This window comes from Lepisosteus oculatus, chromosome 2 (genome assembly GCF_040954835.1).
Source record: "Lepisosteus oculatus isolate fLepOcu1 chromosome 2, fLepOcu1.hap2, whole genome shotgun sequence".
Lineage (NCBI taxonomy): Eukaryota > Metazoa > Chordata > Actinopteri > Semionotiformes > Lepisosteidae > Lepisosteus > Lepisosteus oculatus.
In genome coordinates this window covers 19,337,676-19,354,389 of record NC_090697.1, presented here as the reverse complement: position 1 = coordinate 19,354,389, position 16,714 = coordinate 19,337,676, and the positions used below count along the sequence as shown (strand labels likewise).

General features: G+C 34.0%; 1 protein-coding gene across 3 annotated transcripts in view; it reads left to right on the top strand.

Annotated features, from left to right (window-relative positions):
• Positions 1–158: 158 nt before the first annotated feature.
• Positions 159–16,714, top strand: part of vta1 (vesicle (multivesicular body) trafficking 1) — a 70,334-nt gene continuing 53,778 nt past the window's right edge. Inside the window, exons 1-2 of one of the 3 annotated variants that reach the window (XM_015339138.2) lie at positions 307–370; positions 12,337–12,398. In XM_015339138.2, coding sequence (XP_015194624.1) covers positions 12,395–12,398 — 4 coding nt within the window. In that variant the 5' untranslated portion in view covers positions 307–370; positions 12,337–12,394. Of the gene's footprint in view, positions 371–5,199; positions 5,219–12,336; positions 12,399–16,714 lie in introns of those variants that run through there. The other 2 variants (XM_006642961.3, XM_069198277.1) reach the window with 2 other exon arrangements.

The following is a 16,714-nucleotide window of genomic DNA, read 5'->3' as shown; positions in this document are numbered from 1 at the left end:
AGACGACATAAGTTAAAGGGGAATTGAACTGAGAACAGGAAGCTCTTTTTACATAGAGGGTTATAGAAGTCTGTGCCGAAGAGAGATTAGTTTCATTTTACCATGAGACCTCCTCACCAGCAGATGTCGACAATCTTACTTCAACGTGGAAACACACGATGCAGGAAGCGGAAGAGTCTTTGAATATTGAGTTTACATTTTGGAGTTGCTTGTCGGACTGTGGGAAAGAAATCATAGTTTATTCATTAAAACAGTAATTAATTAGTTTATTTTTTAAAGATGGCTCTGCCACCCCAGTTAAAGTCCATTCAACATCACTTACGAACTGCCCAGGAGCACGAGAAAAGGGACCCAGTTGTGGCGTATTACTGTAAGTCTGTATTTTCAACTACCTAATCATGTTGCAACAGCTACACAATAGACGTATGACATTACATATTATTTTGTTTCTTAGACGTCATTTTACCTAAACGAACAAATAATGCCTATAGTTGGTAGTATTACGTTTGAAAAATAAAATTGAGACCAGTAGGTATTCGTATTGTATGACTTGGCAAATCATAGGTAACTTTATGATTTTTATTGTTCGCCGCCTTTGAGAAATGTCTTGCTTAATCTAAAGGTATTAAAATAGTTTTGGAGCGTTTCGATTTTCTAGCTTTTGTTCTGTCACTAGAAAACTAACTGCACTTTTCGCGTAACAGTCAACATTTATCATTTTGGACTGGCTAGAATAGTTAGAAGATGTGTTTGCTTCATAATTCCTTGTTAAAATGTTTAATGTATAATATTGTTTAACGTAAAATGTTACTTTCTTATGTTAAAATATATAATATAAGCACCAAAGTGTTCTTGTTTTGCAATATTTGTGTGTCTTGAAATGAAGTGTTACACAAAAGAGACTGTAAGACTGTAAGGCCAGTTAGACGTAAGTATTATAAGACATCAATTTTTAACTCCGACAGCAAAGTTTAATTATCATAATGTATAGAGGATACATGGGATGGTGTAACATGATTTTTTATCTTTGTGCAAGACACTCACATCCCATTGCAAACTAAACTGCCATAGCTGTTTTAGTGCCTGCCAGTTGCATAACTCACATTAAACTTTGGATTTAATACTATTTATAACTGTGAGTAAGAATATATTTCTAGGTTCTCTGGTGCACTAAATGTGTAACAGATTGAGTACATCTATTAGTCAGGGGGAGTTCTGTGTTTTGTGCTGAACTGAAAATCCTCACTTGAGATTTGAACCCCGAGGTGGAATATCACCAGGATCTCCTTCTTTAACCTTGGAGACATGGTCCAGCTCTGTCCTGCTCTGCCAATGCCTGGAAGCTGGCTCATGTCTTTATTTTTTATATAATGATTCTTGCTTGATTTATGCCTTTTCTGCTGAGGTTTCCAAGAAAATTGTGGACAAACTGCATCATGTTCAGATCTCAACAGCCTCAGCAGCCTGACTAGTTTCAAGTCTCATGTTATTTTTTTAATGATTAGAATCTTTGCTTTGGCTTCCAGTGTAGTTTTGAATCAATGTTAAAATCTTACCTTTGACTTTCAAGACCTGTAATGACTTGAATCCTCTTATGTTACTGTCCACATGTCTTATACTAGCTATGTCTAGCTATGAGTATTGGTCCACTAATACAAGACTATGTTTCAGCAAGCTATGCTACGAGTGATATAATGTTATTTGACTAAACTCTGTGGTTGTGAATTGCCCTTCTCAAAGAATCGGGAAACTGTCCTTATTGGACAGTTAAAACTGCCTTGTTTTTCTTGTTTTTCAATGATTTTTTTGTGTATTTAGCACTGTTTTTGTTTTTTTTGTTCATACGTATGATGAGTTATCATGAAAGCACTTTTATAAAGACTGTAAACTACATTTTTTCACTTTACTGTAGCCTGTCTGTTAGTGACAAAAGCTTAAGTCACACCTTTTATAACATAATTATATTGCCTGCTTTCACTCCACCTTTAAAGTGGCTTTTAAATCAGAGTCAAGTAATTATCTTAAATTTGTTGCTACTCCAAACTGTATTGTAAACTCAATTGAACATATATGTGAGTTGTGATTACAGCAGATGTGATGGTAAATATGCAACATTTAATTTAATGGTATGGCATTAAAAAAGTGTATGGCTACCTCTTTATCTGACATTTCTATTTAAAAAGTGAAAAAAAAACACCTTGTTTAGTTTGGTAGTTTTACAGTTAATGCCTTAGTGTTTTAAGTTACTGGCTCAGAGAATAAATGTAGTTACACGATCATCCTATAAAGTATAGGAGTTTCAGCCATTTCTTGTAAATCTTGTAAAAGAAATATAATGCATCATTCAAGATGGCATGCGAATTCAGGTCTGCCAGTCAGCTGACCAATTAAATCAACCTGAAATCTGCACACAATTGCAAATCCATATTCAAATCTGTTAAGAATAGACGGATTCAGCCATGTACATTTTGCCTTTCAGCTAGAATATGAAGAAACACGACTAATCCAAATCACAAAAAAAATAATTACGTTAGAAAAAGAAACACATTCACTGAAATGACCCTCTGTGATGTTTTAGAAAAGCTTTATATACTGTGCTTCTCCACAGTACTAGGTCTGAGCATTAATTCTATATATATATTTTCTCTCCTTTGTTCTGAAATAGCAATTCTCTTTTCTTAATAAAGGCTGAATTTCAGACTGCTTCTGCAGACATTTGGGGAGGCAGTTATTGTCCCAGCCTGGTTTAAAACTTGTTAAACTGTGCTAAAACTATCACCTTTGTGTGGCATTTACCACAATGAAAACTGACTGCAGAAATATTCACTTTTTTAACTTCAGGCTATATGGTATCATCTACCTTGCACTACAGTGTAGTAGTTGTGTAGGATAGAGCCTGTAATTAATGCATTTTACTCCTCAGCCCACATTTAAGGGTTGAGCAATAACTGGTTAAATAAAACTAGAGAAATATTATCTTTGAGAGCTGGGATTGCTTAAGCAGCAGGCAGCTTGACATAGTTGACAGTATACTCTAAATTTAAAATTAAATCAATCCCTTAAAATTGATACTGTGTGGAAAGAAATCCAACTAACCAAAATGTGCTGCAAATAATTTGTAGATGAAACAGTTACTTTAAAATAATTTGCAAAAAATTAGACAGATTTCATTGTGCCAGAAAATGGTCTTAAAGTATGAACATTATGACTTGCCACAAAGGAATACAAGGTGTGTAATGATAAGTTACAGACTTATCTAAGAAATGCTAAGAAAAATGAAAACGGTTTTGGTACGCTGTATTCGTGGAGATTCTGTATCACTGTTCTTTGAAGATGGCACAAATAATTGTAATGCCCGTAGCAAAATGTAAAGGACCCTAATCCTACTGTTAACAAGGTTTCATTGATAGAAAGAAATGTTTTATTTTTGTGCTAAGGTGCAATATGGGTAGAAAAATGCTTTGTTAATGAGAATGAGATGAGCATGTCCAGTAACTTAAAAAAATTAGCATCTATACTTAACTGTCATTAAATACGTTCAGGTGGGTAGCTGTGTCAACATGTGTAGTCTGCAAAGGAACAAGTAATAGGTTTATTCCATGCTGAAAAGAGAAGAGAGAAAACACAACATTTCAGCTGTGAAGCCTTCAGGTGTGAGCAACCTCATTAAATATGACCACTAGCCACCAATTACTAATCAGCTAAAGCTCTAAATAAGCAAAAATGTTGCAATGCAACTTTAGAGACATTTAAATTCAATACCATTTAAATAGGCTCAATAAATATAAAATTACCAAAGATAGTTGTGTTGGCCAGATGTATCTATGGGTGTGATTAGTACATTTTACACACTGTTCATTACCCACTACTATTAACAGTCTTCTCTTCATGTTTTACATTTAAGAAAAGTAAATATTTAATTTAAAAATGACTTACTACCAGAACGTAAGTATTATACATGAATAGATATATGTAATATATATATATATTCACACCACTGATTAGAAAGGACCAAATAATGCATATGTCCTATTTACACTTTCTATTTATGGATAGTTATTTTTAAAAAATGTTGGCACCACTGTGCAGTTATGATTCTCAGATCTACAGTAATGATTTAAGTTTGCTCAGCAAGGGAAAAATTATGCACTGATCTCAGTTGAAAAATCAACTGAGCAGATAATCATAGGAATGTATTAATAGTGAATAATAGCTTGCCTTTTTTCCATTAGATTACTCTCTCGTGCAATTTTATCGGTGCTGTCTTTAAGGCTTGTTAACATATGGGAGTCACATGTTTTGTGAACTATTTTAAATTGTAAAGTAAAATGTTAGACTGTACTATTTTTCACTGCATAATATTACTGTTCATGTCTGACTGTTGTGTACACTGTACTAGAGCAGTACACTGCACTAGATAGTTGTATGTGTATTAAATGTAGTCAAAATTAAAGCTACAAGACTGAAAAATATAAGGCAGATACTCAGATACAGAATATCTTATCCCAGATACTAAGATACCATCTGAGATAAAACCCTACAGTATGTAAAACCTGAAATGTCTTGGACTGGTAAACTATACACTTTTTGCTATTTCCCTGTTTAATTAAAACAATTAAAAGCCCAGGGAACTGTGAGGGAGCATTGTAGGCTAAATACCTAAGGAATCTTTAATATCTTTTCTTAGTTTTCATGATCTCCAGATGGTTTATTGTGATTAGATTGTTTTCGGTGGACACTTATGCAACCAAGGAATTGAAAGTTTTTTTCTTTTAATTATTTTTTCTTAAAAGATCCATTTGTTTTTCACTTAAATATTGTTGGTTAAATAAAGTGATAATCTTATTATAGTCTTATTAAAGGTGAAAATAAGTCTGCCATGATTTGTCTTGATTTCAGGCTTTACATCAACAAAAGCTGAAACGTCAATAAGGGTGTGTAGACTTTTGATATCCACTGTACATTCTGAAGGGCAGTTTTACATGAATTATAAATGTAAGCACACACCTGTTAACATGGAGGTGAGCAACTTGCTCTTCCTGAAAGACCAAAACATGTCATAGCATGTGACATTGTGACCTCAATAGTAGATGCAATCAACCTAATAATAGAGCTGTTTAGAACAATATACAGTACATGTTCAGTTATGAAGATGGATGACAATAGATTGCAGATGTAACCGGTCACTACACATTACTACATGGACTCTAAAAAGGAGGTATTTGCTTTTTTTCTTTTTGCTTGATCATTGAATGTGCTCCTTTTCAGGAAGACCATGTTTCAGAAGACCGACTCATGTTGACTATTTCTTACTTACATTAAGAAATTGTGAAAAATTATGATCAAGAATGCACATTTTTATAAACTAAATGTGTTTAAACCATTTATGAATATGACATTTAAAGGTATTTAATATAATATATCAACAGATGTACATGGACCCTTTGACCCTAACACACAAAGCAAACATGTTCATATTAATAAGATATAGTTCTTCAGTTCACTTCTATATTATAGTAAGTTGATAACGGTTTTTAGACTATAACCAAAGGTTCATTTACCTTTTAAAATGTTTGTTAGCATTGATAAACAATTTGAGTAAACAGTCATCAGTCTTTTGTCTTCAATCTTCTGAGTACCGAGAAGTAAATGGTAGATCAAATTTTAAATCAGAATAGTATAATGCTAGTTTTTTGAGTATGAGCTTTGTTAAGAGATTGTCTAAGGTTACCTAAGTTGAAAAAGTCCTGTTAAAACATCCTGTTTCATAAGTAATGTGCCAATCACCCGCTGTATATTTTAAGTATCTTTTAGTATATCTTAATTAAACTTTAAGATAATGATTTTGTTCATATTCATGAATATATTTATATCAAGAAGCACTTAAACAGAAATGTAAGAACAGCAGAGAATAAAACTCATTGAGTGTAGAACCTGTAATTCTGTGATTCTTTCTAACTGTAGCATTTTGATGTCATTGAGTATATAGTTTTTTCCCTCTCGCACAATCTTGAGCTAAATTGCATATAAAAAGTAGTTTTATAGTTTAGAGTTGTATAACAGAATTCTTCAGCCGTATATGTAGTTCATGTTATTAAAAAGGAGGAATCATTTGTATCCATATATACAGTATTGCTAGGCTCTGAGGTTTGAAAATGTATAAATAATAATTTATTTTCCTTATCTGTCTCGCTTAAAGGGATTTTCCATAAATCTCTTTAGGCTGCCGTGATTGGAACATTTTAAAGACAAGAAATATCAAACTGCAAACAAAGTTATTTAACCAGAAAAGTTTCATAAATGCAGCCAAGCTTCAGAAATGAGATTATATATATGCCTGAACAGATTTCAAAGCCTCTAAGATTGTGTAGAAAGACGGTGCATTCTCTAGGTTACAAAGGCAGCCACAGTAGAAGACTCCAATGCTACTATGTGAACGTGCTTGTGCATACTGACTGATTAACCCCTTTTCTGCTGAAGTTACAGATGATGCTCATTTATTGGCATGGTAATGTCGGTCTTGTAAATATTGTTTTTATTACATACCTTGGTCCAGACAAATAGAAAATGCATTAGTTCTGTGTTCATAGTTTAGTATATCTGTAATTACTGCAGTGACTACAGAAAAATATAAGAAAACCATGTAACATTCCTTTGCAGTAACATGAAGTAACATTTGTATACAGCACCATACAGTGTACTGTTTTTTAAATATGGATTGTGACTAATATTGAGTTTGTCATACAACATTTGTGTTAGATTAATGGTAATAAGGTCTCAGAAACTGGATTTTTTAAAACTTTTAGACATACTTATGATGTTAAAATTTAATAGCTCACAATCACTTCTTTTTTGGCTGCATAAATATTTAATTATGTTGTGCAGTTAAATCAATCTGCATATTAAAAGCCTAATTTTTGGCAGACGTTATATTAGATATTTTAAAGCAGATTTAAACAGTGCAGTTTAAATAACTGGAAGATATTTTTATATTATATTCCAATGACAATAGTGTATGCAGAACAAATTTGCAGCTAATTCGGATTCCCATAGTAATGTTTACTGTATTTTTCAGTTAAAATTACTTTTTAACAGTCACATATGGAACTTTGAAAATTAAGCAAAAATATGTATTTGCAATGAAATAATTGCAGCAAGAAAATGTACTTGAACATTGATCAAAGGAAAACAAACTGTCGCTGCTGAAGGTTTAGTTGGTGGCAATTGTCTGAACAGATGGAGAGTGCTAGGACTCTTCCCTCGACAGTTCAGTTTGTATTTCAGTTTAGATGGAAAACTACAAACATACTTGTCTATTTGTTACACTTTTACACCTACAAAAGGCTATCCTACCTCAAATACAACCTAAAATTGGATTGGATTTGTAAATCAATGAACCAAACTTTCTCAATGCATTAGTGTATAATTAGTGCATAACCTACATGCAATCTGTAATTGGGGGGGGCATTATTGCAGTTAATTATGTGACATTTATTGCATAGGGGAAATAACTGTGGCAGTTTGACTAACACAAATCTAGTTCTACTTCATTGTTTCTTCAAAAAGTGCATATAAGATTACAAAACCATATCAGTTGTTCCCTGTTCATTTCACTCATCCTGTTTTCTTTGCTGTTTCATTATAGTCATTGATGTGTTTTTCACAGTTTATAGTTTCATACTCAGTACTTAACTGTATTGTTTGTGTAACACAATATTTTGTATAATGCCTTTCTTGATATGTCATCGTGGGAGTGACAAAACAGTGTATGCACAATTTAATACCTTAGATTGGGCCATTAAAAAGTAGTAATGGCTAAATGCAAGGGGATGTTGAAGTGCTGACTGACTTGCAAGATCTAAACCTTTGGAGCAACAAAAAATCAGCAGCAGAATCATGGACTCCCAGAGTTCAAAGTGCCATTGTAGGAAATAAAATAAGACCAAGTTATAGGGAGTAAACAGTTAATTGATATAAATCACTTTCATCTGCTTAAAGGCCCCCAGTAGTATTTTTATGTTTATTCTGAAATTCACAAGTAGTCAGTTCAAAGAAGTAACCAAATTAGATATACAGGCAGAGGCTAAAAAAACACTAGTGTAAAGTCACTTAATAGGCCACTGGGCTGTCACCTGCTGCCAGTACAGCCTGCATGTATTGTCTAAACGTTGACATTGAGTCTGACAACATCCAGAATTCTTCAAGAGAGATGTGGCATCATTCTTCCACGAGAAAGTAAATCAGTTCAAGGCTGGGTTAGGGTTAATGCACGTGTAAATCACTCTCAGTTTTCATTTTAGAATATCCCAGAAATGTTCGATTGGGTTCAAATCTGGTGACTGAGAAGGTCAAGATGTATGGTGTATGGATAACGTCAGTGTCCTGGTCGTCCAAACATTGGGTTACCATATGTACTCCATAAGAATACTGATCACTTAGTACCATTGAGTGCATAGTAGCATTGACTTTGCCTTCAAAGTGCATGAGAGCCACCCATACCATGGCAGGAAGATGCACCTCTTAGCATATTACGGAGCTACCAGAACCCTTCATTATTGGACCCAAGCATTCAGAGCTGTAGAGTTCTGAAGGATGGTAACACCATACACCCGTTTGGCAAGAACATGGTGAAGGATAATTCTTCTCTCCGTACCACATTTCTCCACTCCTCATAGGCCTTTGCACCGCTGAACTTGCACTGTGCATTGCCAGGAGTGATGAGTAGTTTATGCTTTACAGCTTGCTATGGTGTCCTGCTCTGTAGTTTTGAATGGACCATTTTTACCTAAACTGCCTGCTCACACCAAAGGTTGTAATGAGTCAGTGTTTTCTGTGGTTGCTCACAATCTGTTTTGCTTGTGCCAATTATTGCACAGATATCACAAACCTGGAATGTGTCAGTACTATATCCATTAGCATACCAAATCTATTCATATAATTCAACAGAATAAAACTCTTAGTTGTATGATTATTAAATTCTGCTTAACACAACAGTAGAAGTTGGTTTGGGAGATTAAACAGTTTCGTGTGATGCCATAATCACAATAAACAGTTGTATAATATAAATGTTCCAGGCTATGGCCAACCTTGGGGGAAAAATACAGAGAAACAAATTTGCAACCTTAATAAAACTAGCGCATTTTAATTCTTAATCTATCGAATATAAATATCCAATGTACTGAAGGTGTTTTATATACAATAGTATATAAAATACTCAGCTTGAAAATAAACATATCATATTTGTGTCAGTTTTTAGAAATATACTGAATTCAGTGTCATTTAGTTTAATTTTGGCTAATACAAAGGTGGTATGTAAACAGTTTACATATCACATTTCTTACAATATTAAATAATATGAAAAAAGTAAATTATGTTCCAGTATGTTATCCTTTTAGTGGGAACTGCCATATGTTTTTCATTGGTTTTTGACTGATCCGAGATCCATCACTGGGTTTCCTGCAGGAACAAGACATTATTTGTCCACAACAAGTAGTCTGGTTGTATAGGATTAATCAAATATGTAGGCTACCCATTATACTGCCTGAGGAAGAGCTTCTTACTGGAAATACACTGCTATTTGCTATTTTCTGTATGCTTTAAGCCATCATTGTGTTCTTTTTGCTATTAAGGTGCTATTTATTATTTTGCACTTATTGAGGCAAGATTTTTTCACTTTGAATATTAATTGGCAAGCGAGATGGCATATTGTTTATATTGATGGTTTCTTTTATTCATGGACAAACAAAAACTGGTTAATTAATAGAATCTCGAGTCTACAACAATTTCAATATTTTACTTCATTTTTTAATCAACCTAGACTTGATACGAATGTGATATTTTCAAACCAAGGAGTGCGACTGTGACATTTAGTACCAGTACATTAGAATTGAGAGCTATGCGATTACATGCCATAGCTGGCTCTCAAATCATCTTCACTGTGAAAAAGTATTTCAGTTGGATTTTGTTTATACATTGTGTTTGTGTTAATACATTTGTTTAGCCAGGTGATGCTGGGTTTTTGCCAGTTGGCCTGTATACAAGTACCATGCATCAGTTCATCAGTCCCTTCAGTGTGAAACTTACAAAGGGCATTTTAACCTAGCTATAGTACAGTACAGTAAAAGCTATACTACATGGTATTTTATTGTCTGGAAAGCTTTAATTAACATCAAAAGCATATAAACTTTCTGCAATTCACCAATGACTTCATGTACATTGTGATGTTGTCTGAATTGTGAGGCTTTCACCTGGAGCAGATAGTAGGCTGTCACTTTTGCGAACCCTAGTGCTTTTGTTTTGAACTAAACAATTATTTGGTAGCGTTTGCATGTATTTATCTTTATCTACCCCATCCAGCAGAAATGGATCAAAATATGTTTTGTCACTTGACATCTCTTTAGCTTTGTATTTGGTGATTTCTGAGTTAACGCTTAAAATTTGCTCATTACAAAAAAATGTAACAATGGAAAGTCATTTTCATTAATCATACTGATTTGAATGTAGAGTTACAGATGAATGTTGTGAATGAACTTGTCACAAATTCACCAACTTTTCTTTGTAATTGAGTGTGCTCTCTTAGTAAAAGCATTGAAATACAACTGTAACATATTCATTTTAATTAATTAAAGTGGCCCATTAACCCAAGTAATTAAAATACAGATGAATTACAGATTCTGGAATTTCCCCTAATCAAAATTGAAAAATTAATATTTGTTTATTAATAAGATTATCTTTGTTTTGATCTTTCAAGGTCAAACTAAATCATGTGTAGCCCCTAGTACGATTTATAACAAATTGGGGTTTTAAGACAAAAATACTAAGAATGCCTAACTCACTTTTGGCAAGTTGCCATATAATAGGTTAATGACAACTTTTTCAGCTCAAGTCATCCCTACCCTGTAGACTAGAGAATATGAATAATAAAATGTATTTATGTAATGACTTTAAGGATAAGCCTTACAAATTTGTGATAAACACATTTGAGTTCATAACCTAAATCTGTCATAAATCCTCTTGAAATAATATTTTGTCTTTATTTTACCGTGCTTAAAGCTCAATAACTTTTGTGGAGGGGAGGTGTATTAAAAAAGCACCCACATAAATATTCGGATAGGTGTTGAGCTCTGCAAAAATCAAGCAAAGTAGGGGTTTTGCTTTTGGGGTTTTAAGGGGTTTTAGAATGCTGGCACACTATTTTGAAGCATCATCTGTTATTCAAAACGGACACTTTGATGAGGCTTCAGTGTCACATGCAATACCTCTCTGTAAGCAGGTATTTGTCTCCGGTTTTGCATTGTATTGACATCTTTACAGTCGATAACTGTAACAGGGAGGACTTGCACCTTGTGTGACAAAAAGGAAATAGCAGGAGACAGCTTGAGTGAGAGATTTTAAGACATCAGATCAAATTGGAGACGTAAAACCTAAATCTAGGAGTAATCAGTGTTAACATGCTTCAGTTAATTTTAAAACCTGTAAAGGAATTGCACTTTATAAAGCAGTACAGAAAGATTTAAATAATTTTTAATGTTCATGTGGCTATAATCTGCCCTGCAGTGGACTGGCGTCCTGTCCAGGGTGTATCCTGCCTTGCACCACTTGTTTGCTGGGATGGGCTTTGCCTTTCCTGCAACCCTGACTTGGAAGAAGCAGTTAGAAAATGAATGGATGTACTGTACCTAAAATCATTCTTTGAGTCTTTTGTTTCTGTAGAATTTGTGCATTAATTACATTTAAGGGGTTGGATCTTGACACTTGTCATGATTTGCTATATTTTTTCAATGTTCAAACCTCACTTATTTTGTGTTTTAAAAATGTTTTATCGCTAATCTTAATGCATCCCACGTCAGTGCTTTGACTATATGTGGCCTGATGCATAACCACTGCAATGGTATCAAGTTGAAGTAAATTAGGTGTTGAAACAGAGCATTGAAGACTTTCTTTGACAGTTGCAAATGCAATAGGTCTAGCACTTATTACTGAGAGATAATGAATATTGGATCTAGTATGAACCAAGCCTGGGAGAAGGGAGTTAAAATCATTCCACCCAGATAGTCCACATGGTAGTAACTTTGTAAAGGCTAATGTAATATCATATATTTTATTATATTGCACTTATATGTAATATATGATTTATGATATTATATATGTACATATATATATTATAAATAGGCTACTTTGTTAAAAGAGTAATTGTACACATCCTTTTCAACAGGCACATCACCTCTTATTGCCTAAAGGGGAGAGCAAGAAATCTTGCTTGTTAAAAAAGTGCTGGGTCAAAATAAGTATGTAAAAATGTTAAACCTACATGATATACCTGCATGTCTTTTACAGTTCTCTATGAGATGAGAGAGAAGTTGGTCCTTTCAGTGGTGTTCAGCTAGATTTGGAAATGTGTATGTATAATTTATTTTATGATTTTCTAAAATTGTAATGTAAGAGTTTAGATTTTGTAAGTTTCCTACTTTTTAATTCATAAGAGCAGACTGTCATTTTTATATAGGTTGTTCCCTTGCCAGATAAAATTTTCTTATCCAAAGCTCTTGAAAACCAGAGTTGTGGATATATGATTTTTGGCTCCTGAACACCAGGAGCTCTTAATCAGATCTGCATACTGACAAAAACTGTGCCAGAATAGTCCGTGCAACAGTTTGGGAAATTCAATAGTCTGTCCCTAACAGATGACCTGGCAGCATCTCCTGTTAAATCCTGAGCTAGGAAAATATCAAACATTAAATGTGAACACAATTATAGTATTGTGAAAAAGCTGAACATAATGTACCAACTCAGTTAAACAAATTGTGAATGGTCTATATGTCAAGAATTAAGGAATGTCTCTCACTGCATTATGCACTTTTAATAATAATAAACTGGACATCTGTATTATAAACTCTCCAACAACTATGAGTTTGTTTGAGAAAACGTAAAAGCTGTCCTACATAATGTATTGAAAATGTAGTTCTTTGAAAGGCCTTTAAAGGCTAATATACAAAACTGTAAAAGGTTTCTAAGCTTAACATAAAATTAAGTGTTTGAAATTACTGTGATACAAAATTTAATACCAGTCTGTGGCCATAATGAATATTTTATGTCAGTAAAAATGATATGTGCAGGTTTTGTATTTTTCTTTTGTCATGGTTTAAAGGAATGTGTGTTTTGCAGCGGGTTATGAGGCAGTTCCACCAAAGACATGTCATTAGGTCTACAATTTGGTAAATGGAATTAAACCCTTATTGTTCTACAGGATAGGTATATTTAGCTAAACAATAAATATGGTGGCTATCAAAAGGGTTCACCCACATAGTTTTTCACCTTTTATTGTGTTACAGCATGGAATTGAAATGTATTGAATTTGATTTTTTTTTTCCTATTGATTGAAACAAAATACTCTATAAAGTCACAATAAAAACAATATTCTATAGATCCTTCTAAATTAATTTAAATTTAAAACAGAAAATAATTGATTGTATAAGGATTTACCTCCCTTGAGTCAGGTAGAGGCACCTTTGGCATGTCTGGCATCCAGTGCACTTCCATGTCAGAAGTATCACATGCACAGTGCTGTACAAATCCTTGAATTCAGTGGGCAAGCTTTAATTAAGTTTGAGGGAATCATTCAGTACAGACAGCAGTTCTCTTGGCATATTTACAGCCTCTCTATAAAGACTGCAGTGTACCCAGGAAGCTAATGGAGCAACCTTCTTGATTTGAGCTACAACTGCCTGTTTTCCTGCCATTGACAGAGCCCCATCAGTACAAATTCCCACACAGCACCCAGTCAATTATGCTGGTTTTTGTGAAAGTCGATTTAATTTAAAATATCTTCCCCATAGTACCGGAGGGAGGGGCTTACAAAACAAAAAATCCTCACATACCAGATAAGTAATGAACATATACCTAAAGAAATACCATATTTGCAGTATCTGTAAGGCTCAAGAATTTGCAGTGAGTACAATGAACTTTTTTTGTGCGACTGGCTTATTGGAAAAGGGTGTTTTCATGTTGCTGATTCACTGTGACGCAGTATTGTCTGAAAGAGGGATCATATCCAACTTTTTGGCAATCTTTTCACCAATCATACATCTTAACCTGTCTTTTGCAAGATCCAATACCTGTGTTGAACTGCATCAGTTGTTTTTTCAAAACTCTTCCAGTTGACCTATGAAAAATGCAACTGTGCAACTGGTTTGTCTTTTTAGTTGGTGGATTTAGTCTCTAGGTGGTGACATAAATTAAAGGGCTTCAGGCAGCTGTGTTTTTCCTTATGTGGAACATCCATTGTGACAAAACAAGAGTACTTCAACAGTAAACCACCTCTGAGAAATATGCCTATGCTCCAGAAGCCGACTCTGATATTCTGTGTGGAGAAGAAATATTTATTTAATTTTACAGCTGTTACAGATTTTTTTCAAACACCCCTAGAGCTCAGCATGCACGCCCCTTGGGGTACGCAAACTATAGTTATAAAACTGCTGGTATAGAGGATTTTATAACCTTGTAGAGGTAAGTGTGATCCAGAATGGCTTTAACTTTGATAAGCTTTAAGTCTTGAACAGGTCACCACCCATGACTTATATTTACCCTGTAAGCATATCCCAAAATGCCAAACCTATCTGGGAAATTTAAAATAAAAAAATGAAAGTTAAGTTTTGATTTGACATAGAAAGATTTAAGATTTAATTAGATTAGAAAGTTATATGCTTTTGACGCACAATAAGCTTGTAGACAGTTCAGACGTATTAAAAGGGCTAAATTATCAGAATTGGACTGTCTTGTGTAGAAAGGTGAGTCTCTACTTATCTGTGCCTTTCTGCAGTAGTTCTAGAACATAAAATACCTGTACTAAGCCTTTTTTTAAACATATCTTCAGATAGGTTACACCAATGCCACCCCTACTTACTACAACACTTTCTAAGGTCATGCTATTTGGTACCTTCCACCACCTATGTAAAACCAATGCAGTAATCCTCTTTTTGGAAGGCACTGTGCCTTAATTTCAATCTAAACTGAAGAATCTAAGGGTGATATACAGTATGTTTCTGTCTTGACATTCGACCCTCATATGCAGAATATCATAAAAACATGATTCTTCCTTCTCAGAAATATCACCAGACTGCATCCAATGCCATTTTTGACTGTAGCGGGAAAGCTGGTCTACATATTTGTCTTCTCTAGAATTGATTACTGCAACGCCCTACTCTCTGAGGTATCTAAATCCATACTGAACAAGCTCCAATATGTAAAAAATTAGGCAGCCAGAATCCTGACCAGGTTGCATGTAAATGATCACATTACACCTGTCTTGGAGTCCTCGCACTGGAATCCTATCAAGTTTCAAGTCAACTTCAAAATCCTCATGCTCACCTATAAGCCTCTACTTGTCTGGGGAGCTCAGTACCTATCTGACTTATTTTCTGTCTGCTCTCCACCTCTCAACTTTTGTTCATCCGATTCTGGTCTTCTACATTACATGTAGAAGGTCTTCTCATGCTGTGCTCCAAAACTGGATTTCTATCCCCAAAGATAAATGAAAGAGACCTACCCTGAGTGCATTTAAATCTAGTGTCAAAACATTTCTTTTCAGAAAGGCTTTTATTTGATTAGTGTCTGTATCTGCTCCTCTTTCTAATATCTTCTGTGGCTTACCACTTGTGTTTTTTATATTCTTATAGGCCCATTCTGTAATTTGCTGTTCTTATTAGTTTTTCTTTTTTTTTTACTTTTACATCTACTGTAAAGTGCATTGAGATGCTAGTTTTGCAGGTGCTATATAATGTTGTTGCTAGAAATTGACAGATATTGCAATGGTAATTCCAAAACAAGCAGAAAAAATACATTACACTTTACTATAATATGTGCCACTGCAGTTACTGTATGAAGAATAATATCCCCATTGGAAAAAAATGATACCCATTTTGTATCTAATTAATGTATTAATTGGGAATAGGTGTTAATATTTTGGCAATTCAGGTGCATTTTTACCCTAGAGCCACGGTATGAAATTCTGATTAGTTTGCTTATGTGATGTTTTGGGCACAGTTTCTGTGCAGAAGTTTATTGTATAGTACGTTCACTGTAAAGCCTTCAAAGACTTTGTAGCAAATTTGTAACATTCAATAGTTAAAAGATACTTACAATTATGAAAACATGCATTACAACGATTTGTTCTAAAATGCATCAATGATGTGATTTAATTAAAAAGAGCAAGATTAAAATTATTTAAGTAGTGGGGATTTTTTCACCAATGTTGCAAGTACATTATGCAAATGTGAGTTCATGAATTTAGATTGACTAATGCCTTTATTTTGGGAACTACATTACAGATATGCTGCAAGCGTGGTTTTGAAGATAGAAGGTTTTTTTTCAGTGCATCTGTTTTTACCTGGGAAATTAAAAAAAGTTTTTCTTTAATTTAATGAATTTCCAATATGCGGTATTACACTTATAATTTTTTGCACCGCCTGTATTATGTAAAGCAGTAAGATTTACAGACCTATTAAAAGCCTGTATAGGGGGAATGTTGATTTACATTTTTATTTATGCCTTTAATAGAGTGCCTTATATCTACTAATAATCTTGTGATGCCAGTATTTTAAAATATGAATTTCCATTAATGGATTGATTCTGCATATACACCACAGTACCTGCAATAAAAATCCAACAACCTGTGAGCTTCGGGGACAGCTCTTTCAATTTTTCAATTTGTTCTTTA